We start from the raw sequence: 24732 nt of genomic DNA, 5'->3' as shown, positions 1-24732 counted from the left end.
GACGCCATGTTGGTCCTATTTAGGTCAATGGTCGTTTCTGCACCAAGGCTTACAGCATTTCGCTTTACCGCATGGCTGCTGAAGCCTTGATTCTGAGAGTGAAGTTTTTAGCCGACTGTGTACTCAAACAATGCTTAGAACGAGGAAGGCAATTTCAGCTTATAATTACCACATTGTGCAGGAATTATATTGGCTGGTGCCAATTGACTGCCAAATAAAATAAGATTTTATAGTTATATTAAATCATTTTCAATTAATCTATTGGGGTACAATGGATGCCTACACCTCTACACTTTTGGTTCCCGTGTCCTTATTTTTGTTTGTCCTACTTGTCCTTATTTTTGTTTGTCCTACTTGTCCTGTGGGGCTTTGTTAAAAAGTATTTATAGATTCAACATTTCCTTTTGGGGCACAAATTATAAAGAATGTTTGGGGCAATTATGGGAGCACTGTTTATCAAGCAAATTTGGGGGCACTTAACTACACTTACACTTGCACCAATGTGTACACTGGCACCAATGTGTACACTGGCACTTGTGGTTCTACACTCAATATAATGTTGTGCAAAGTGGCACATGGCTAAGTAGGGTGAGCCCATGATAGCCACAGAAGGATTTTAGTGGAAGAGATGCACTTGAGGACATCTTCCCAATATAGTGGTTTTCATTGTGTCAACTTAGTATGATGTGGAGGGCTACAGATGTATTTATTTTAGTTTTTAAGGACACCTATTCAAAGGCATTGACAGTTGAAGTGTCGAGAGTAGCGACCATGAGCTTTCCTTAGCATATATGGCTACACCACTGCTTCTGATTGCATCATTCGCTCTAAATAACAGATAGTTGGATATATTGACCTCTTTGTCTCGAGTGGGTGTGTGAAGCCAGGATTTAAAAATGGCGAGTACATACAGCTCTGTATCTCTAGTAAGTGAGTTTCTTTAAAAGACTAATTATTATGCATAAAGCTAAAACCTTTTAGACTTTGACGTTGATTTGTGAAGAAATTGCTTGTGTAGGACCAAGGTTAAGTTTAAATTTTTTGGAGCATAGCAAAATGAGGAGTACAACTTTTCTCAAAGCAACACATGGTCATTTTAAGGAACTAAACCATCTTTGGCTAGTAGAAGTACTAATGTAGGAATGCAGGGGTCTATTCTATGTACTGTTCGGTTCTAATGATACATATGCTAAGATCCTTGCAATATTACACCAGTATATACAGATACAGGGTGAGCAAGTAAAAATCCTTGGGTAGATAACAAGATTATTATTCTTATAATGCTTTATTTATAAAGCACTGACATTTCAAGGGATCATGACACAAACAAATTACATACAGTGACCTACAAAGTAGCTCTACCCAAATGAGCTTTACAATCTATGAGGTGTGGGGAACACTTGATATATAAGGTAGCAGAATAACCATCATAGCTGTTGGGTGTACAAAGTGTGTGTGGCTACTGTAAGGCCATAAGCATTAACAGCTACCAGTATTGAAGCAGCCAATGGCGACTGGCATTTCTGTGCTTCCAGTGGTGTGGTACAGTTGGAGTGAGGAAAGTTGGTGGAGGCATGAAAGATTTTGGCACTGTAGAAATCTTAAGACGGTCAGCTGGTGGTAACCATCAATGTCCATCACCATTTATCATAACTGAACCTCCTTCCTTTTCTGGTTCTGGAGAAGGCTTTTTCTTTCATGCTGCACGGACAGTCTTGTGGTTATTGCCCAGCTCGGAATAGCTGTGTGCCCAGTGCCTTTCTTTAGCATTATGTTCGCTGCTGGATTCGGAGCCAGAACACTTGATCCCCATGTTTGGCAGAAAGTTCTCCCACCAAAGAGGCAGTGGATATCACCCAAGTAGGATCAGAAATGGCAGCAGAAATGACAGTTGAACACAGTGACTGTTATACTCGCTGGATCCAGTAGCTGAATGGAAATTGTATTTGGAAAACCTATCTTTGGTGTAATGACATGCTTTGGCACACCCATGTAATGTCCCACTGTCTTTGCAACTTTTAACCTGTTTTATATTGGTGGCAAGATGATTATGTGAAAGGTAGAGCGCAGTCATCTGTGCATGCTCAGAGATGTTGGTGACTGTCCAATAAAAAGACACAGCTGGGAGTAGATACAACAATTTGGTGACCTAGCATGAGTGGTATAGAGACTCCATAAAAAGACATTCTTGTGATATGAGATACGAGTCCTCTTTCTGGTGAAATCCATCTGGCATGTACCATCATAAGGATAGGGTGCTTATGCAATAAATAGGTAAAGCCAGACCAGAGCCCTTTTAGCAGTTTATAGGCAGGAGCTGATAGTACATCTGCAGCACAGTGCAGGGTCCATGCATGTGAATGCAGGAGAACTGCATAACTTGATTGTAACCACTGACCATATACTTTGATTACATGACACATACAATGGAAGTATCCAATGTCTCCCTGTGTTCCCTGTCTTGCACAATTTTAAGTAACAGTATGAATGTAAACCTCAAATAAACATCTAGATTTCATATAAATTGATGATAATTATGATAAGTACAGATATTCTCCTCTCAAGGTTAAATAAAAATCCAGTAATTACCTAATCATCAGGGCTGGAAATATATTTTTTTTAAAAAAAAACTATGATCTTTTGAACAAACTTATCCAAGTGGAGATATCCTATATGGAAAATACTGAATTTTACATTTGGCATACATATCAATCTTTGTCGGCTCTGGTGGTAAATCGAGCCTACTAAACATCCCAAGAGTTTATGCTTCTGATGACAAATCCCACACCTTTCTGGTTCCAACCTTCATCCCATAACTTCAGTGTATCTTCAATTGCCTCCTATTCTTAGAGTACCCAACAATTTTAGCAATGCATATTTCTTCAAAATTGTGGACTTCTCTAAAGAGTTTGTAAAACTCACGATATTGTTTCTGTAATTGTATCCAGTACAAATTCGTATTGAAAAGCATATGATCCAGAGAGTGGTGGGAATAACCGTTTAATCTTTAAAACATCCCCATACTACACTTTTTTTTTTTTTTTTTAATGTCATTCTTCAAGATAGCCTTCTGGTTTCAAATCCTTCTGGTATGTCAGTATCCTATCAGACCAGCAAAGGACCACATGGGCATTGGAAATTACTGATCCATTAAGTTATTATGGGTGCTTTTTTACAATGATTCCAGAGCAGGTGTGGTCATTTTAGACCATTACTAGTCTCCTTTCGTGGTTCTAGATGTCTTCCTCAATACCTTGTTTTTTTTCTTGTTTTTTTTCTTTTTTTTCTCCCGTATTTTTGCTTTGGACATTTAGGGGTAAATGTATCATACCCCGATTTGTGTAACGCGCCGATTTCCGGCGAGTTGTACTAATCGGGGTATGATACATTTACCCCTTAGTTGAAATTAATTTCAACTCATGTTTTGCATATGTGGGCATACACTTTACTAGCTCTAGCATCTGTTTATATAGGTCGAACTTGACAAGGTGGTCATCTAGCAAAATGGTTTGAATTGCTAAATATGAACATCCTCCCAAGATTATGGTATATGCTTATTTGATATACCAGACCGAGAATTAACATTCATGTACGAATGGTTTCCAAACACATACATTTTGTGGTTATAAGGTATAGACCAAACGTGTTATGCAGTACAATCCCAGTGCACTTTGTAAATGATGTCAACAATCAAACTATAAATCCAGTGCCTGGATCCTGCTCGTTTTGCAGCTTTATATGTTTCTATGTGAGACAATGGCAGTACAATCCAGCCTCATTGACCACACAGTGTAATATTTGTCAGGACATCTGTGTTGTCGATACAAATTTTTGTACGGTTGGAGCTTTTCAACTTGGCCATCTCCTGGCAATGGATTTCTGGGCATAAAATATGGACAACATTCTGTATGGGTTTGATAAAATTCAAACAGGAGAGTCTTCCAAGAACATAAAGTTTGGGGTTGTAAGACACAACACTGGAGTACCCCATTATCGTTGTAATATGCTGCCACAAGACCAGCTGGTAAAGTACCAGGAAATCTGTGACATCTAGGGCATAGGTTGATTTAGGTTTGAAATGTTAATCTCTGTACCTAGGTATATAATCGGTCATCTGTTGCAGAGGCTGCTGTTGACGTTTTAGGGCAAATCACTAAGAGTATGGACTCAAAGAATCCAGCATCAATCAATGATGCTCTGGACTGGTGGTCGGCCAACTACTGTAATCTTCCAAAGTTTAGTATGTGTTGCCAACATAATAGTGTGGTGAGATGATCCATTTTCTCTGCCTAAGAGTAAGTAGCCTACTGAGCACTAGACTGGATCTGTCAGTGTATGGGCAGCTTAAGGCTAAATATTTATGCAAACTTAATGAAAAGCAGGCGCATCAACTGAACTTCATGCATAGGACAGGGTGGATTAGGTAAAGAATTAACTTTTTTTTTTTGTTAACATATTTCTTTGTATATGTACAAAAGACTGCTTTTTACCTTTTCTAGCTTGCATGTAGTTTATCTATTTTATTTGCTTGTTATGTGATTGAACATTATTATAATAGGTTTTTTGTGAAATATTATATATTTCATATTTTTTTTTCCACCTTTTGAACATCAACATGGTTTTACAATTTTTGTTTGTCTTTCATGAATAGATTGGCAAAATTTCCAAAAACAAGAAGAAAAAACTTAAAAAAAAGCAAAAGCGGCAAGCAGAGCTACTTGAAAAGCGCCTTCAAGAAATTGAAGAGTTAGAGCGAGAGGCAGAGAAGAAAAATACAGAAGGAACCGAAAATGAGCAGGATGTTGAGAGCCAGCCAGAGGCCAAGTTAAAAACCGTGTGCTTGGAGGATGTGACTGATGAGGAGCCGGTCAATGAATATGGTGGGTACAACCACATTTGTTACGAGTAAATAAAGCATTGTTTTTTCTCTTCTTTAACTAATATTCTTGCCTTGTTGAGGAAAAATGTTATTGAACAAGTAATTCTGTTGTGCATTTAACATATGTAGTGATGGACTTAAAGGGGCACATTCAATTGCTGCGATATTCTTCAGAAGATCGCAGGCACGCCTCATTACAGTTACTACGGTAAAAAGCAACACAGTTTTTTGCTTGCACCTCTATGGGGCGCGAGCAGAAATCGGCATTACTTCTGTCAGAAAATATCCGTGTGAGATGTCTCGCGGCTGTTCCGGAGGCGCCTCATGCGGATAATTTCTGAATTGAATCTGCCACATAATCTACTAAAACACAAAGATAATGACTCAACCTGGCATTACCTGCACATATTACAAGGCACAGTGGTACCCAATTTTTTTCTCTTTGTGACACATCTGTGTTGACATAGTGATAAAATTGGAAGCATTTATAACTTTCAATTAACATATTTTAATTATCACACCTCCATCCTAGCACTGTGCCACTGAGATATTTACTGGCCCTGGTATGTCATCTAGTCCCCTGTGTCCACCACATACCTCCGCAGTTGGTGTTGTGCACCCTGAATTATCATCGTTTGGTAGTAGTGGCAGGACTAAAATCTCTGAAGGTTTAGGGTTTATACATGAATACAATATATATGGTCAGGGATCGTTTTCTGAGTTAAATTGCAGTGAAATGTGTAGCTTATTTATGTTAAAAAAAAAAAATGAAACATCTGTTTGCTTATCTTTGTGGTTTTAGCAGGTAATGTTTCCTCAGAAGGGGAAGATCACGATGAGAAGGAAGATACAGAAAAAGAAAATGTTGAGAAAGATGATGATGATGATGTTGAGCCAGAACTGGTTAACACAGATCAAACGTGGATTGAGTCTCCTAAAACAAACGGCCATTTGGAAAATGGTCCATTTTCACTGGAACAGCCATTAGATGATGAAGATGAAGATGATGAAGATTGCCCCAATGCAGATGACTTTAACTTAGATGAGTCAAATGCAGAAAGTGATTACACATACAGTAGCTCTTATGAACAGTTTAACAGTGAATTGCCAAATGGACAACATAAGAATACTGAATTACAGTTCTCTGAGTTTTCGGCTGCAATGTTTTCCGGGCCTTTGGAGTGTGTAGAATCAGGTTTGGCAGTTTCTGAGGATACTGTGATAGAGAGAGATGAAAGTAGCTCTTGCCAAGATAGGAGCAGGACCGTTTCTGCATCAAGTACCGGTGATATGCCAAAAAGTAAGTTGTTTTTTTTGCTATGCAAAATACCTTTAATTTTATTTTATGCATTATTTTTTTTTATCAATATTTTACTCTGTCACCGCCTCAAGGTAGTAAATCTATGGTGACGTCCTGTTATTTGTTCTAACCATTAAATGACTGTATTTGTGCCATTTGGACCACATGAATGGACACCGATAAAGACATTCTGCAATCTGGTTGAGCATGCAGATCTGTCTGTCTGGCATATGCAACAAAATTGTAAAAAGGCTGCCTCTTCCCCCAGTAATGCCCAATTTATTTTCAGTTCCATTAACGGGTGTTTTGGCCTAAGCCTCTCTTTCAGACCACTTACATTGTTTGTTTATTTGAATATTTGTTTTTAATTCTTTATTTGTCAATAAACAAATGTGTGCAACAACCATATAAGATGGTAAACAGACAATTCGTATCCCTTTTGGCTTTTGTAAATTTTTAAGGATATGGGGAAGGGAGGAGGGGAGGAAGGGCAGCTACAGGACTAGGGAAAACCAAAGCCAACGCAAGAATAACAATACAAAATCACGGATAGCGGCTGCTGTCATGGATGAACACATCAGAAGGTTCAAAAGCAACATTGTATGTAATATAAATAGAGGTTGAGTTATAACTTTCTGATAAGGAGGAGAGTTCCAACGTGGAGGACTCAGAGGCGGCTTGCCATGCGTCCAACCGAGGTGTCGCTCTAACATTTATTTTAATTTTTTAGCATCTTTTTTGCATCAACATGCTGATTTTACTTAAATGTGTAAGAAGGTAAATGTGAATTTTTAAAATTGTAAATTGTGTATTTTAACGTAAATTCATGGGCTGCATATGTGAATACATATATTAATTAAAATAAGAATATTCACATCAGCATTCCTGAATTTGCAGGTTATGTTATGAAATAATCATTGTTTATTTATAAGGCGACACAGATTCAGTAGCACATGACATTCTTTATACAATATTTATAAAAAAGCAAATAGCGTCATTTTGTCGCGGGGGGCGGGGCTAAAATGGCGTGATTCACCGCAAATCATGTCATTCTGCCCACTTCACTATGAATGTGTGGTGTACATGTGTCATTAGGTGAGTTTCTTTTTGTTTGTTTGTTTTTTGTTGATAAATAGCCGAATTGTATTTGCTGTGTTTTCTCAATTGAAGAGCCACCATGGATATGAACAAAGGGAAGAAGTGTAAATGTGTGCCATAATCTTCAGGGTTTAATAAAGAAAAACCTAATTTCTGGAGAAATAAATAAAATATTTGTAGTGTGATAAATACTTTCTATTTGTTGCCTACAGGGGATTATTATATACCCCAAACTTAAAAATTTCACATTGGGAACATATATCCCCCTCCCCACTGATGATTCAATTTTACTTAACAAGATATAATAATATTTTATGTGTTAATCATCTTTAGTTTATGCTTTGCTTCATGCACAATCTCAATACATTTGAGGCTTTGCTTAACTGATTAAACTATTCACTTAACTAGAAACAAAGAGCACATCAATTTAAAATGACAGTGAGATGTTTAATTCTCCTGTACATACTGGTGTGAATCACAAAGCAATCCATTTCTACGTTATTTCAGTTCACTGTTTTCTTTTCTTGATTTTGTTGTAAGGCACACATCCAGAGCCTTTGCAGTAATGTAAAAAAAAAACTGACAGCTATAAAATCTGATCTAACTAATTTTCATTTGTTTCACATTCTTACTATGAATTCATTTAGTGGGTTTAGTTCCCTCTTTGTTTCCATGGAAGCATTTTAATGAAAATACTTGTTTTTAACAGCTGGATATTTTCCATAGTTCTGAGGAGATAAATGGCTTTGTACACATCTAATAAAATTGAGATGGTGTCTCTGGGTCTTTTTTCGAAACCCTGTAAGGTAACCAAACTCAGAGAACCAAATGACACTTTCCATGCTCAGTCTGTTCCTGTTGAGATATTTAACATAGGTCTAGATTGTTTCATCAGGTTTGTAGACATTACTTTTAATTACAATATAGACACTATAGAATCTGTTGCAATGCTCCTCTAACAGGCAGTTACTCTGAGCTAGTTACTAAAGGACAAGTGTGTGTCCTCTGAGAGATTATAAAAGGTTGATTGTGGTGGTTCCTGGGGCCCAGATACAGTGGTGCAAGTGCTTCAGAAAGGGATAAAAGTGAACCTGGGGAGTGCTGTATATTCCATTGACCTTTGGAAGATGTACTTCATGGTCATTGGAAAATACCTGGAATATGTGATATGCTATATTTTTACATGCTTGGGGGGAGGAGCCTGCCACATGTCCAAAGGAAAATGTAACCTCAAAGCTTAAACTCAACTTTAAGATGCATTATTGCTCCTGACTGGTGGTGGTGGTCAATTCTAAGAAGACCTGGGACAACATACCTGGGTAGAGACCTGCTGGAAGACATAGTGTACCAGTGCTTTGAAGAAATTATGTAGCAGTCAGCATAATTTTTAAGAGCATAGTGCTAACTGAGTTAAAAAAAAAAAGAATACTGCCATTTATACTAAAATATATAAACTATGATAGTTTTGACCAAGACTAAATTGTTATGTAGGTACTACAATAACATGATTAGAAGATCATGTCAAAAGAAATCATACAATTTCAGTATCAAGCAAAACGGCTTAGGCTCAACATGTGTGAATGCAGTAAGTATGTACCTCCCTATCCCCACACTATACTTTTAAAATCGCACTTCAGGGATTTTATGGTCTATGAATAGGTCTGGGATGGTGACTATTCATTCTGCTTTTAAGTGTGGAGAGGTGAGTGACATTTTCAAAACTTATGCTAAAGATTCGCCTCGTTCTTCATTTAGCTACAAAAATGTATGTGTTTCGCCAGGTCGAACTTTGCTTTAAGTTTTTTCAGTGCTACCTCATCCACAACAAATAATACAATGAAATGACTATTGTCCCAGCTCTTGATTTGATTATTGTTTCTCTGGAATTTTGTATACTTGCAAAACAATCTGTTCCACAGCGAACCTTTTGTTTTGTGTAAATTATCCGACAACTTTGGTCATCTCTAGTGGTGTGATTGAGGTGGCAGTGGGAATACTTAAGGCCAAATTCTGTCTGGCAAAACATTTTGCAACGAAATGCAGCATGAGAATAATATTTTGCAGAATAAGGTTCAAAGTTTTGCACATCACTACTGTTCAGAAATAAGGAGATATTGTTCAGATAATGGGCCCAGAATGCATAAGCAGCTTATTTTACAATTACAGTAAAGTATATTGGCGCAATAACAACTTTTATACACACACATTGCTTGGGTTGTGATCGAGTAATGTGAAATTTGTTTTTACCTTTTTGATACATAGAGGTAGAACAATTTTATTGATAAAATATTGCTAAAGCACCTCGTTGAATAACAAGCAGTTTGGCGTAATATTTTTCTTATGTTTTTCCACTACAAATTATCCAGCTACTTTTCCAGTAGTCTGGACCTTCATTATTGAACTTTTACTTAACTCTGTGGAGTGACTGTGGAAATGCTTCACGTAAGGTATGTACTTAATAGATGAACCACTGAGGTGATGAAATAGTAGCTCATAATTCTGTCGGTAAGAAAATATAGTCACTACAAACTTGACTGTGGTTCAGCCAAGTACACTTCACAGTAAACACAACTTGAACAAACCTGAAATTTTTTAAATCATTGATCTCTATGGGAAGTGCGCTGTCGGTACACAGACATTCGTTTTGTACCTTGTCCTTGTCTGAACGCTTCTATTAGTATTTGGTCAAGCCAGTGCTTGACATAAATGTTGTGCACGGACAGAGTGCTTCCCATAGAGAACAAAGACCTCTAGCAGAAGCCTCATTCAAGTAGCAGTCACTGTGCACTAAGTGCCCTCTCCACTGTACCACATGGGAGATGCGCTCAGGTTTGTAGTGAATTTATAAAGGTATTTTTGAGAGGCACCTAAAAGTAGTGTGAGTGTAGGTATGTACCACAAAACGCTCACCCTGTCTATTTTCAAATGATATAATTGATTTGCTTTGTATGGCAGATTAGGCTTCTGGAGATGTTTTGACCTGTTTAAATTGCCAAAATCAACATGGAATAATATTTCTTTTGTATTTTAAATATTTGGCTTTTAAACCAGGTACAGTGTTGTTGTGATTTATATAGTGTGTAATAATAAATTAATTATTTTCTATTAATCTTTTGTTGCAGATAAAGCACGTGCTGCAGATCTACTGGTGAACCCACTAGACCCAAGAAATGCTGACAATATCAGAGTTAAAATTGCAGACCTTGGAAATGCTTGTTGGGTGGTATGTAATGTTTCCTGAATATAAATGTGCTTCCCCTACTAATAGATACCTCTTATTCATAAACAAATGTTTTCTTTGTGCAGCACAAACACTTCACTGAAGATATCCAAACCAGACAATACCGCTCCATAGAAGTACTCATAGGTGCTGGCTATAGTACCCCTGCTGATATCTGGAGCACAGCTTGTATGGTGAGAGCTGTCCTTGTGTTGTTGTATGCAACTGTTTTATGATTTCCCATAGGCAACATATGAATTCCACAAATACTTAGTGATTGCAGAGTAGAGCATTGAAATTAGGCTTTACTGCTAGGAGCATAGCCTGTTTGGCGGCTGACAGGATTGTAACTAACCCCTCACTTATCACTACGCCACAATTCAAAACGCCCTTTTACTCCACTTTCAACTTCCTGTCCATTACATCTACTGTATCCTGCTGAATGCATTTGCTGACCCACTTAAAAAGGGATACTAAAGGAGTTTCCTCTTTATACTCCATGACAGCCCTTTGTTAATGGGTTAGCTCTTATTCAGCGGAGTAGAGTCAGGAACAAGTTATATCAACCCCCTTCTTTGAAACTTTATAATGTGACTTCTCCTTCCATAGCTTGCCTTTTCCTGTCTCTTCATAGCTGAGTAGGGAGTGTTTATTTATTTTCTCTGTGGCAGGCTTACCGATGCTTTTCCAGTCAAGCCAGATCCGGTGTTGCACCATGGTTTGGCAGGACCACCCAGACATGGGGTGGCTCCTTGTACCACAATCTCGCCAAATGTAGAGTGGAAGTGGTAGATGGGTTCCAAGAACAAAAGTGCAGTGCTGCATCATCCAATGGCAGCAAGTCCCAAGTGGCTGACATCCCTTCCTGGGTCACTGGTCTTAGTAATGGCAGCAGTAGTGTTTGTGGAACTTCTTCAGTCCACTGATTCCTGGAAGCACAGAATCTCTGAGACAGTATACAGTCTGCAGCATGGATCTGGAATCCATTCCAAAGAAGTCTAAAGACACCCCTTCTAGGTAAGCCCCTCCTTACAGGTGTTTTCGGGTTGGTATCTACTGCACAAGAAGGCACCAGCTTCTACTCCCAAAATATTTTTTATCGAGAAACATTCAAGAGGCTTTTGAAGAGGGCTAGACTTAATGCTCAGTCACTTTGTAGAACCAAAACATTTTTGCATTGAGTCAGTCGACTAGATTACAATTACTATAAAAAAAAAAAAAAGGGGGACTTTCAATAGACCTACAAGATGCATATCTGCACATCCCTGTGGCTCAACATAATCATTGCTTCCTCACGTTCTTCTGCTTGGTACACCATTTCAAGTTACAGGCTAAACGTAGGCATATCAACAATTTCTAGGACCTTCACCAAGGTGTTTGTAGTATTGATAGTGTATCTCAGATAACAGGATTGCAGTATTCCCATATCTAGATGATATCTTGGTGGTAGGGATGTCAGAACACAGAACCCAAGTCAGCACAGATCTCCCTGTTACAGAAGCATGGATGGATAATAAACTGGGACAAAAGTCAATTGGTACCCGCGCAACAGTTAAAATTCTTTGGGGACAGGATCTCCGTATCAAAGGACAGACTCCACAAACTACAGTTGTGGACTTTTCAAATTCAGCAGCAACAGTCATCAATAAAAATTTGTCTTTCACTATTAGGGATGTTTTCATCAGCCATAAGTGTCCTGCCATGGACAAGATTGCACATGAGATATCTCCAGCTAGAAGTGCTCAACCAATGGGAATGACAATCCAAAATACCTGGATCAATTGATAAGAATAGCACACAAGACCAGTTTATCTCTTGGTGGTTAAGCCACTTAAAAACAAGGGAATTCCACATTCAGTACCTGAATGATAGTGATGACAGATTCAAGCTCCAGAGGAAGTTGAGCTCATCTACAAGCAGACGTGACGTAGTACATAAAGAAAAGAGGGTATATGCAAATCTCTTGGAAGCAAGAGCAGTATGTTGCAAACAATCCATCCGAAGCTGTGGAGCAAATATTAATGATGGAAGTGGTAGCAATAATTTCCTAATGGCAGTGGTTCACACAGACATGGGAAATGTGACTCTACACTTGTCCTCTGCCTCAATGTTCAGATCTTCTAAATCAAGGACCCAACTGTCATCCAAACCCAAATAGTTTAAGCTCAAGGTCTTCTTTTTGGTAGCAATTACATCTGCCAGAAAGTGGGAGAACTTCAAACCTTGTGATGTATTGTGGAACCATTCTTCAAAATATACAGTGACAAGGTAATGACAGAGACGTATAGGAAAACAGATCATCTGTTTGTAATCCTGCAAGGACACAGGCAAGGTCAAAAACCATCAAAAGAAGCATTAGCACAGTGGATCCGTCAACTGATTGTACAGATTATAAGAGGAAAGAGGTGGTGCTAAAGATATTGAGGACTTATTCAACAAGTGCATTGGAGACCTCATGGGTACATAGAGTTCAGACTTCGGTAAATGATTTGTGCAGAGCTGCAGGCTGGGCTTCGCTATTTAGTTTTTCCAGACATTATATCCTGGACGTGATGGCAATAGCACACACACACAATTTGGAGGATGGAGTCTCGAAGTTGTTGAACAATGAGTACTTTTATATGTAGGATTTCAATTGTTGGGACTGATTTATTCATTTTAGAACCTACCCCAGGGTATTGCTTTGTTACATCCCATCAGTAAACGCTGCCATGGAATATGAAGAGGAAATGAGCAATTTATAATCGCTTATAATTTAATTTCCTTGAAATACTCCATGGCAGCCCCTTCTCCATGTTGTTAATGGTTATGTTCTTTTGCAGGAGTGATATGCTATGGAAGGAGGGGTCACATACCTTCCAGGGTTTCAACTTTCTTTTTCCTGTTTCTTCTAAGTTGAATAAGGGATAACCCAGTAAGGGTCGTCATGAATTATTTCAGGGAAATTAAAATATCTGTGAATATAATTCAATTATCTTTCATTCAAATATATGTTTATAGGAAACCGTAACATGATGGACATTATAACTCCTTTATCGGGGTTAATCTATTTAAAAAAAAATAAAAAAATGGCAACCTAATAATGTCAGTGACTGATGATCAGTTTCCCCTGTTTGTTGGGAGCGCATGTCGAGATTACTCCCCAGTTTGAAATTTACTGTATAGTTGTGGAACAGTGAAGAGACAAACAGGGAATACTTAAAGGATGTACTGAGGCAGCTCCCTGTGAGGAGATGGATAGCTGAGAAGCTTCTCTGAACCTGACTGCCACAGAGTGCTCACCTTGGAATAAATGTATCATACTGCGCTTTTTACAAGTCGCCGGAAATCGGCGAGATGACAGCTTAAATTTAAAACGGCGCTGCCTTGTAAAGGGAAGTTTCTCTTGATTTACATAGGAAGAGCTAGTGCATCGAAAATGAATAGCCTAGCAATGCTGCTACATTTTTTAGGCTTTAACAAATGGCATTCCATCTAAAATACACAAGAATCACCAGTAACAGATCTCAAAATTAATTTGATTAGGTAGAAAGCCTGCAAAGGAGGGGTGGCCTGGGAATACCTCACTTAAAGCTGTACTCGATAGCAATTCATCTTGCACAGTGTGTTCTTTGTCACTCCCCCATATTACCCTATTATGGGACCAGTGGAAATTGCTATTCACATATAGCCCAGTCATCGCACTGACCATAGCTTTCTCACTGAGAATATGGAACATGAGCGCTGGAATATTTAAACTGTACTCCTTAGAACTGCCGCTACTCCCAGATTGGAACCCAGTTCTTTCTCGCCCTGGATAAAACAGGATCTGAAATTTTTCGTTGACCTGCACCTCTACATAGCTTTTCCTTTTTCTTAGATATCAAAGACAGATTTTGCAGTCTAGACTCTGGTTTATATTATTACTTACAACTAAAACATATATCACGTTCCATAAAGATTTTGCGTTCCTCCGGCTGACTGCATTAGAATCGGTTTGCCTGCACAGTTCAACTGCAATATCCACTATTTACCACCATTTTTTCTTTTTATGTATTCTTTACTTAAATTTGTTACAAACAGAATTAAGAACTGACAAAGAACCATTTACAGATCTATTATTTAGCCGGTACTATAAACACAAACACAACATTATGCTTGTGAGACAAAGGGGAGGGGGAAGAGAGGAAGGTGAGTGTGGCACAAAGATACAAGACAATATTCTTGAGTGGGAAAGGCATATATATTATGAATTTACCACCAAAGTTTGCCCAAAATTAAGTTGTGGGGCTACAATTAATTTACCCAACTCAGTGACTTACTCACTCCTGCCCTGCCCCATTCCCAGTACTAAACTTGCACCAAAATGAATGTGGCATTTCAGCATCTTCACCATTTATTTATATAGCGCCACTATTTCCGCAGCGCTGTACAGAGAACATTGGGGCTTACAGTCTAAATTTCCTGACACACACACACACACACACAGAGAGACTAAGGTCAATTTGATAGCAGCCAATTAACCTACTAGTATGTTTTTGGAGTGTGGGAGGAAACCGGAGCACCTGGAGGAAACCCATGCAAACACGGGGAGAACATACAAACTCCACATAGAAAAGGCCATGGTTGGGAATTGAACTCATGACCCCAGTGTTGTAAGACAGAAATGCTAACCACGCATATCCTCAGTGATGTGAAATGGCAGATGGCATCCTGCTGAAAGAATCCTGAGCCACCTTCATTTTCATTCTTTATAAGCAGAATCTGCCGGGTCCATCATCATCATCATCATCACCATTTACCATAAGATGTAGAACATTTCCTGTAATATTAACACTCCTAGTAGATTTACTGCAATTTGGATGCAACACTATAGAACCTCCCCCCCCCCCCCCCCCCACACTTAAATTTAACTCATTACACTTAACATCTCCTAGAGAAGATGTTTCTCCTTCCTTGGAGTGCCTGATGTGTTATTTTCAAAAAACCCTCTTCTATAAGCCACTAAGTACATTACCTGTACTACACTGAAACAACTGTATAACTGTAGTGTAAGTGTATGATTATGTTGCGCCCGTCCCACACCCTCGCCCTACATACCCTCAATTTTTTCTTTTACACCCTGATCCCACCTAACCTTTATGCAATATTTTAATAAAAAATATATTTAAACAAACAAATGTATTTTGTAGTTGCCACATAGAGAATTGGCCTAAATACCATGAGGCATGCAAGGAGATCAGTGGTGGTCCAATTTTTACTTTGCGGTAGATCCAGAATAATATGTTGTTTTTTTGTTGTTTTTTGTTTTGTTTTTTTTAAATAAATAATTACTAAATCTCTTAAACTGAGAGATGTGAATTATAACAGAAATGGGCAGAAAATTAAGTATTAAAAAATATAATCAACAGAAACAGGAATGACCGTTTTTATATGTATAAAAGCTGCTTCTCTTATTTTATGACAAATTATGAAGTGGAGAGGTTTTTATTTCAATTATGAGTGGTGGGATAGAACACATTTTTAAATATGACAAAAGCTCAGTTATTTTGTTACTTGTTGGTTTTGCATGAAGCATATCAAATTTTACTGAATGTATTGGCTTGAAGCTAATGGATTTTGACACTTATTTTGAACACTTAAGTATAAGACTACATGGAGAATCACAGCAATTTTGAAGGAAAACCGCTAGTTGCTGCCCTGGGGATGCACCAGTTTGGCATATCAGGCAATATTTTTATATCCTCATTTCTTATTTATTTTTCCCATCCAGGCATTTGAATTAGCAACTGGTGACTACTTGTTTGAACCACATTCTGGGGAGGACTATTCCAGAGATGAAGGTGCGTACTTCACTTACGGGCAAGAAATGATTAGGAATTCCCCGCATACAACTTTATCTGCATTGGTGATGGGAATTCTTGGTCTTTTAATAAAACTGAACTGTCAGTAATCTTGTTTTACTCTACGAAACTTGGAGCCACAGTCCTGATTTCAGTAATTGTAGAGTATGGCTGTTATGTGTGAGACGTTAGTCCATTTTTACAAACCTATGTTAAAGGCTCTTGATGTGAGCATTGACATTTTTTTAATGCATTTTACATGGAGGGATAGACTTCATAGGTGACAAAATAGCTGCCCGCAGGCTTCTTCACTTACCTGCAATACCTGCAGGTTCTCTTTAATGATAATTGTGATATGCAGTGGTGTTAATCTGCTGTTGTCTACCGATCAGATTACTAGTCACCTTTGTAGCCTAAACTTCTTTATATTTTACCAGTTACATATTATGCTATGCACAGTTTACAGGATCTCTTACTGACTAGAGCAGTTTTCAGCCGATTATTGAATTTAAGGTAGTTGGCACATATTGTCAGATCAGTGCTGCTCCTTTTGATATTTCTACTGCATTTTCAAAAATCGGAAGAATCTGAAGCATAAAAAGAAATATTCTATACATTGTTACACTGTAGTTTTCCTCTAGAAATTATCAAAATAATTCCTGTATGACCTGCATTACAAATAAATAAATAAGAAAAAATAAAAATAAAGTGATGAAGAGAAAAGGTTGCACTATGTACACATTGCAGGTTTTTCACAACACCGTCAGTATTTCACACCACATTTGATGCCGTCATGCTCTGATACTATACTAAATAGTTCACATTTAAACGTATTGCTGATGTGCAGAAAATGTTAGGAAGAAAAGCTACACGTTTTGAATGTTTAAATGTAATGTCAATGTGTTTTATTTCTTCTCGTGATCAAGAGTGAAGTGGATGGAAATTGTTCAGCAAGCTCATTTTATTTCATAATGTCACTCAGACGACATTAAACCCTTGTAAGACATGCATTTGTTTGAAAGGTGCTGCCTGAAGTACAGTAGTGTGTAGTTACAATAAAGCATTAAGTAGCTTGTTTCTAGGTGTGATTTGTCATTAGGTGCAATTTGCCTATTAGGGCTCGTCGCTCTGTCAGTCTATATAGCACTATTAACCGAATTCACAAAAGTGGTCTAAATATTTGTCTAAATAATGTCTAAATGTTTTCCTGACATCTTTCACAAATAGCATATTGGCAAAAACTACTTTATAGCAATTACTATTAACAATAGGGAGTGTTTTCTATGTACATCATAGATCTTAAATTATTGCTATTGGTTTCAAATAAGTGTCTGTACATGTTATGGTTTAAATGACTCTCTAAAATAGCTTTTAAGAATACAGTTACAAAAAAACATCATTTTCATTCTGTTAACCCACTTTTTGAGCAATAGCAAAAACTTTTATTAAGCTTTATTGATTGGTTTTTTTATTAGAAATTTTGTAGAAAAAAACCCAGTAACTTGATAGTGATATTTTGGTAATGTCCCTTTTGTGATTTCGGGTAAATATATCTCTGTGGTCCAAAATGGTGATTGTTTGGTGCGTCTAGCATTGCAAACCAGAATATTCCCATTAATGGTTAAAGAAGAAAGTCTGCTCTATTGACTCTTCAGCGGCTCTTCTGAAATGTCTACTGGTAGCATAAGCTAGATTAAATTTAATATAAAAATTAAATGAAACATTGCGAATGTGTGTGTGAAAAAATGAGTCTATCCAGACTAATTTTAAATAAAAAATTGGGAACAGATGGGCACAAATATAATAAAGGTCTGTTATTTAGAATATAATTGGTCTATATGTATTATGATTGGTGTGGAGGTGTTATGGCAGTTAAGAGTAAGGTGACAAGAATGAAACAATATTCTAGAATATGCAAATCACGCCTATATATGAGGTTCACCTCATGCTATTAATTTTATTTACCTGACAGCATTTATAAACAGAGCTTTAAGGCTGGGTTGTTAACGAATGTATTGAAGGACTAATTTTCCCTAACTGGCATACCAAGGCTTTTCTGTTTTCTGTCTGTGAACCTATTCATTCCCATGCTTTATTGCTTGGTTGATTTATTCTGCAACATAAGCCCTGGTCATGAACTTTACTAATGGAGTCACTGTTGTGCTGAGCCTCTTCTGCATGGGTTTGCCCCATAATTGGTTTTAAGTTTTTTTTTTTTGTAATTAATTCTATTTCCCTCCCTTTCTTTTCTTATCCCATTCTGTTCTTATTTCTCACTCCTTCACTCCTCTTTTTCTCTCCTTCATAGACCATATAGCACACATCATTGAGCTTCTAGGCAATATCCCAAGACACTTTGCTCTGTCTGGAAAATATTCTCGGGAATTCTTCAATCGCAGAGGTAGTACCTCTTCCTTACAAAGGTGTTGTGATGCAGACAGAATGAAAAACTTGGCTGCTGTTTTATTTGGCTTTGATTTTCTACAGTCTAGATTTGACACAAATTTAAGAAGCTTAATTGAAATTGTTTCAGATAACCATATACCTTTGTGGGACTGCAGACATTGTACTCACTGCATTCACACTACAATGTCATTGGGTTTTATTCCCTGTGCCTGATATATTGCTACTTCAAATCCATCTCCCTCAAAGCTTGTGGTATGACAGCATGCTGATTGGTTCTGTCTGTGCCGGGCCTGATACCTAAACATGTAAAATGTACTGATTAAGCTGTATGTTTCTGTTTTGCTGGCAATGTTCTTCAAACACAGATCACATAGCATTGATCACTGAACTGCTGGGAAAAATCCCTCGAAAATTTGCTATGTTGGGAAAATATTCCAAGGATTTTTTCACCAAAAAAGGTAACTGTGTTTTTTGCACCACTGAACAATGCTTATTTAAATGTATCCAGAGTCAAATGGTAATGCACTTTAAGATGTTTTAACGTTTTTGTTTAGATTTTAATTGAGATCTCATTTACAAGTTTATGTGCAGTAACATGGTGCATATATGTCCTTTGCTAGTGAGATGTTGTTGTATATAACATATATGTCATATCATCAGTGTGTATAATTGAATGGAAAAACACAAGACACATTACAAAAAAAATTCAAAATGTTGTAGTGCCCAACAAATCCAGTGGTCATCAACATCATTTGGAGTAGAGCTATTTCATAATTTTGGTTTTAACTATAGTGGTACTTTTAAGTAAACCAATACTAAATACATAAGCGGTACCATTATGGAGACACACTTATCTAAGTGGTTGAGCTACTTGCTGTACTTTTTCAGGCACTCTAACCTCATTTTGAGGACACTAATTTGTTATATTGATGATTAGACAGTGCATACACTGAATTTAGGCTGGTTATCCACTGGCACATATCGCAATCACTTTTGACATGCGGTGGTAACCAGCTCTCGTGGTCAGAAAAAGGGAAGTCAATGGAAGAATTCCATTGACTTCAGAAAAAAGATACTGATGTTGCTCCCAACCGCAAGAGCAAGTGGGTGCTGGGTTATTTAAACCAATAAGTACTATCCACATATCTGCTTGCCAGCATTAAGTACACTAGTAAAAGAAGGATTTGGATGCCAGTGTATTTCTGTGTTAATCTCACCTTGTCTGCTCTTTATCTTCTTTTTTTTTTTTTTTTTTTTTTTTTCAAAACCCCTAGTCTTGGCCAAAATGATGTCCTACCAAATAAATAAATATATTTTTAAAACCATAGCAAACACTATTAGAATAAAGAGTGTATGTTTCCATTTTATTAATAATTTCAGACTGGGATCCGCTGCGCATACTACTTACATCATGAACATTTAAATGGTTGGAAATAATAATAACCACAAAACTATCACATTTGCTGTTGTCTTTTTTGACACTGAAGTATTCAACATCACATTTGCTTTTAACAAGTTTGCTTTATTGAATGTTCAGCAACATTTCTCTAGTGAATGTAATGGTATGAATAAGCTACTTTAAGATAACATAACCCCAATGTTTTGTATGCTTTTTGTTTGTTTTTTCCACATTTACATACTAAGGGCATTATTTATCAAGCATGTTTTTTATAAAGTCAACGATTTTTGGCCCCACACTTTGCCTTTTAATAAAATTGTCCTGTTAAATCATGACGGCAAAATCGCTCTAAAAAGCAGCCATTGTTTATAGACAAAACAAGTCATTTTCAAGCCTGTTCTTACATTACATTTCTGAAGGATACAGAGCCCTAAGACTCTAAATTGCAAGTGTGTTCTTTTTCTATATTATCTTCTCAATTACCTTTTAGATTGTATCAAGATTGTTTTCATGTCAAGCAACTGTTTAACTTCATGCTAGTTTACTTCAACTTGACATTACCATTCTCAGTTTCTGATTTAAACTGTACATCAGAAAACACATCATGTTAGCCATTTAAAAAATCCCACCCCAATACCAGAGACACATGAAGAGAAAGAGACCATCTCAGAAGGTACTTAGGCCTAATACTCACTGGTGTCAAATTATATGCATTTACGATCACTTTGTAAGGCTAGTAGTAGAACACCTTTAAATGGGTCTGATATGTTTCCAATCCTCCCACACACATTGCTACTAGCATCTAGTTGTTGTTTTTTTTTGAATGCTGCTTGCCTAATTCGCTTGTGGTAGCCGCAAGTAAACGCATTGTAGAAACCTATGTGACCTTCACTGACTCTCAAAACACTAGTATAAAAAAAATACAATCTGTTGCATGTATGCTCACTTCGGACTGTTTACTGCAAATAAACACCAGTCGGTATAAAGCACTAAGGGGGGGTATTCAATTGTTAGCGAGTTTTTTTTTTTTTTTTTCCCGTTGTGTAAAAGAAAAAAAATCTTACGTGGGTTTTTGACGCCAATAGCGACCATTTTGAGTTGGCGCAGCGGGAAAACTCATGCAATTCAATTGAAAAAGAGAGAACGCTGCCCCCGCGCGTTAAAAATTGTGTTTGCAAAATTTTAGAGGAGTGAAGGGGAGTTTTAACGTGGTCATGTATAACGCAAAAAAAGGTTTTTCATACATTTCCATACAATAGATTGCATTGCACATTGATAATATCTACATTACAGTACTTTCTTTAGCATATTTTGTAATTGAACTATTTTTTACCATACAATCATCTATACCAGGTCAAAACACATTACTACATTCATATTTGTACCACAAAAAATAAATAAAAATAAAATCACTAATTCATTATATTTATGTATGTTTATTTATTTCATTATTTTTTCACAAGAAAATCAACTTACACAAGTTAAACTTATGTTTATCACTAATGCCTAACTTTTTTTTTTTCCCCACATTTTTACATGATTTCAACTACTTTTCAGAGGTTTTTTTATTTTTAACACACCCCAAGGAGGTGTGAGATAAAACCAGCATATGGTCAAAAAAAAAAAAATAATACTCGCTGACAATTGAATTCCCCCCTAAATATGCTAAGCCACTATGGCTTTATTTTATTTTTATTTTTTTTTTATTTTTTTTAGATACATGAAAAAAAAAGTGGCTGAATTTACAAAGTCACCAATGGTCCATTTGTTAGGTGAAGCGAAGCACTAAAAGAAGATTAACTGAGCATTGAATCAGCATATGTATAAATCTTATGAAAGTGTTTTGAATTTCTTGTCTCAAAATATTTCTATCCCATTTAAATATGATCTCAAACTGATATTATATCAATCTTAAATTCACTGCATGTAAAACAACATGGACTCCCAATGCATCTTTTATCTATTTATTAAGATTGTTTTCTCCATATAGGAGAGCTTCGACACATCACTAAACTAAAGCCTTGGAGTCTGTTTGACGTTCTGGTGGAGAAGTATGGTTGGCCTCATGAGGATGCTGCCCAGTTTACAGATTTTCTCACTCCCATGCTGGAAATGGTTCCAGAGAAACGTGCATCTGCTGGCGAGTGCCTGAGACATCCCTGGTTAAGTTCTTAGAAAATGTTTTGGTCTCGAGTTTGCCTCATTCCTCTGGACCTAAACGCTGACTCTCACAATATCTGTAACAGGATTATGAGTGATCTGGCTTCAGCCTCAGACTTTTCTTTTTGAAGTACTGTACTTTGTTTCTGTTTTGTTTTCCTTTGCTTGGTGTGCGCTGTGGTCATTGGAAAGGTTAGCCTTTGTGTCTTCAGCTTTAAGCTTTATTGACCCACCTTTTTTCTGGGGATGGGGACAGTGGGAAGAAAAAAGGAAAAATGTATAAAAAAAAAAAAAAAAAAGCTTAATCCGATCTTGTTTTTCATGTTACGTGGCATTCAGATGTCCAATTTTTGAACAAGGAGTACATTTTTTTCCATGTGTCTGCCAGATTTTGTAACTATTTATGAAGATAAGTTTTAGCAGATGTTGGGTAAATATAAGTTTTTGAAATTAAATAACAGGCCTAATACATGGGCACTGTAACAATTTTTACCTTACCCGAGGGATAATCATTCTTGTACTATAGTGTATGTATATTCACTTTGTAAATGTTTATTTTCATTAACACCCTAGTGCTGGAGAGGGCTGCAGTATGTTTACCCATCCAGCACTGAAGAGGTTACTTACAGGAAAGGGGATTTAATTTCCAAAGCAGATCTATCTCCTCACTTAATTTTAATTTTGAACTTTCTGCATGTACTAAACTTCAACTGTTTTCAGGGGGTGTTGTAAACATTTTCTGAGTTTCGGTAAATTAAGCTGCTTGACTTTTTTTAAGCAATTACCCCAAATGGCACTTTAGGGGAAGTTGAATTCATTATAGTTAAAGCCAATGTATGCACATAACAAAACACAACTATAAAACAGCTTCAGTGACATTTCATTTTTGCAGGTGAGGCCGAGCCCACATACATTCAGCTACCTCTTGTCTGCACACTCACAACAGACCAATCGCATTGTATGTCTTATGAACTTCGCCCCCTTCTGTTTCTCTAGAATAAAGCACAGGAGTTTATAAGGAAGAGAGGCTTTTATTAAATTAAACTCTGATCAGAGTACCATTGTTTTATATGTGAAATCCTATTTCAGATGTAATGTATTGCATGTAATTTTGTTGAGGAGAGTTGTCGAAAAATTATTAATATTTTTTTTTGTTGACTTGTACTACTTCAGAGGTCTGCAAAAATAAATGGCTGTCAGGCTAAAGAGTTGGTGGAAGAGGCTAAAGAGTTGGTGAAAGTAGTACAGTATTTAGAATAATAAAATGTTGTACAACAGAACATTTGGCTGGAATCTATTAACCTGGAACATAAATGCCTAAATAAGGTTTCAGACACAATTTATCACCGTTATTGTGACAAATGTATACAATAGTTAGTATCCTTCTAAAAGCATATTAATGTTGTATGTTGCATTAGATATGAAAATTGCCACTGGGGATTTGTATATATGTGCAAGGTAACATTTATTATATTTTTGCACATATGCAAAATAACTTATAAATAAAGATTTTAAAACCAACATAATGCTTCAGTATGTAGTACAGTGGGCTTAGTAGCTCTCCTGTGGTGTAATACTCTGAACGTTAAATAGCCCGTTTTCACAATTGCTTAGTTGTACATATAATTCAGCATTATTTTTTTAAAAGAAATGCACTGGTTACATGTATTTTGGATAAACTAACTACTAGCAATTCATTTTCCTCTTCAACATTCAGTTTGTTCAACTGCTCCCTTTATAATGCAGAATAGAAATAAAATGTTACAGGTGATGCAGATTTTAGAATGTAAGCAGAGATATGTTTAGCCTATCTATTTTTTTTTTTTTTTAAGTCCCTTGATTTGATGGAATGTAAATTTATTTCTGGTTTTACAAATTATGGTGCCACTTGTTTTCTCAACTTATCCATTGCGGTTTAATCACAAGCCTTTGCAATAACTAGATGTGAAAATACCCCGTGTTGTAACAGTAACCAATTGTGAATTAAGGTGCTTGCAGTTGTCCAATAAAATGTATGTTTTTTTTCACTTGTGTTTTTTTTGTTTTTGTATTATATCAGTGTAACAATAGTGTTCCGAAGCTATGTTGGGGATGTCTGAGATGTTGCCCTTCATAGACTTGGTTGTGTGGCAATTTATCAGTCTTCCTATTTAGTAGAAAATTGATTGCTTGTTAGTGATGCAGTATAGGCGAAAGGTATAAACATGAAAGAAGCGGCAAGTAGTGGTAAATTCTTCTTCTCCATATTCTATAAACATACCACCACTTTTACACCTAGTTTACACCATCATAGTTTAAAACTGGAGAGAAAATGAGTCTTTTATTTTACATTGCATTAATTTTCCACCGTTTGTAGTTTCCTTACAGAATTCTACCTATGTGATGCAGTGAGGCTGCCTATATTACACTAGGCCTTCTCTATGCTCCCTGTCACTGTGCTGATTCCTG

The 24732-nt window shown here is 36.9% G+C and overlaps 1 protein-coding gene across 9 annotated transcripts in view; it reads left to right on the top strand.

The window, feature by feature from the left end:
• Positions 1-24311, top strand: part of SRPK2 (SRSF protein kinase 2) — a 134896-nt gene extending 110585 nt beyond the window's left edge. For 3 of the 9 annotated variants that reach the window (XM_075208772.1, XM_075208775.1, XM_075208780.1), the window contains exons 10-16: positions 4652-4880; positions 5682-6179; positions 10400-10500; positions 10584-10691; positions 16250-16319; positions 18628-18720; positions 22115-24311. In XM_075208772.1, coding sequence (XP_075064873.1) covers positions 4652-4880; positions 5682-6179; positions 10400-10500; positions 10584-10691; positions 16250-16319; positions 18628-18720; positions 22115-22299 — 1284 coding nt within the window. In that variant the 3' untranslated portion in view covers positions 22300-24311. Of the gene's footprint in view, positions 1-4651; positions 4881-5681; positions 6180-10399; positions 10501-10583; positions 10692-16249; positions 16320-18627; positions 18721-19090; positions 19184-22114 lie in introns of all 9 variants that reach the window. The other 6 variants (XM_075208774.1, XM_075208776.1, XM_075208781.1 and 3 more) reach the window with 5 other exon arrangements.
• The last annotated feature ends 421 nt before the right edge of the window (positions 24312-24732 follow it).

The sequence above is a fragment of the Mixophyes fleayi genome, chromosome 4, assembly GCF_038048845.1.
Source record: "Mixophyes fleayi isolate aMixFle1 chromosome 4, aMixFle1.hap1, whole genome shotgun sequence".
Lineage (NCBI taxonomy): Eukaryota > Metazoa > Chordata > Amphibia > Anura > Limnodynastidae > Mixophyes > Mixophyes fleayi.
Note: the sequence above shows the minus strand (reverse complement) of the source record. Positions and strands in the feature narration are given on the sequence as shown.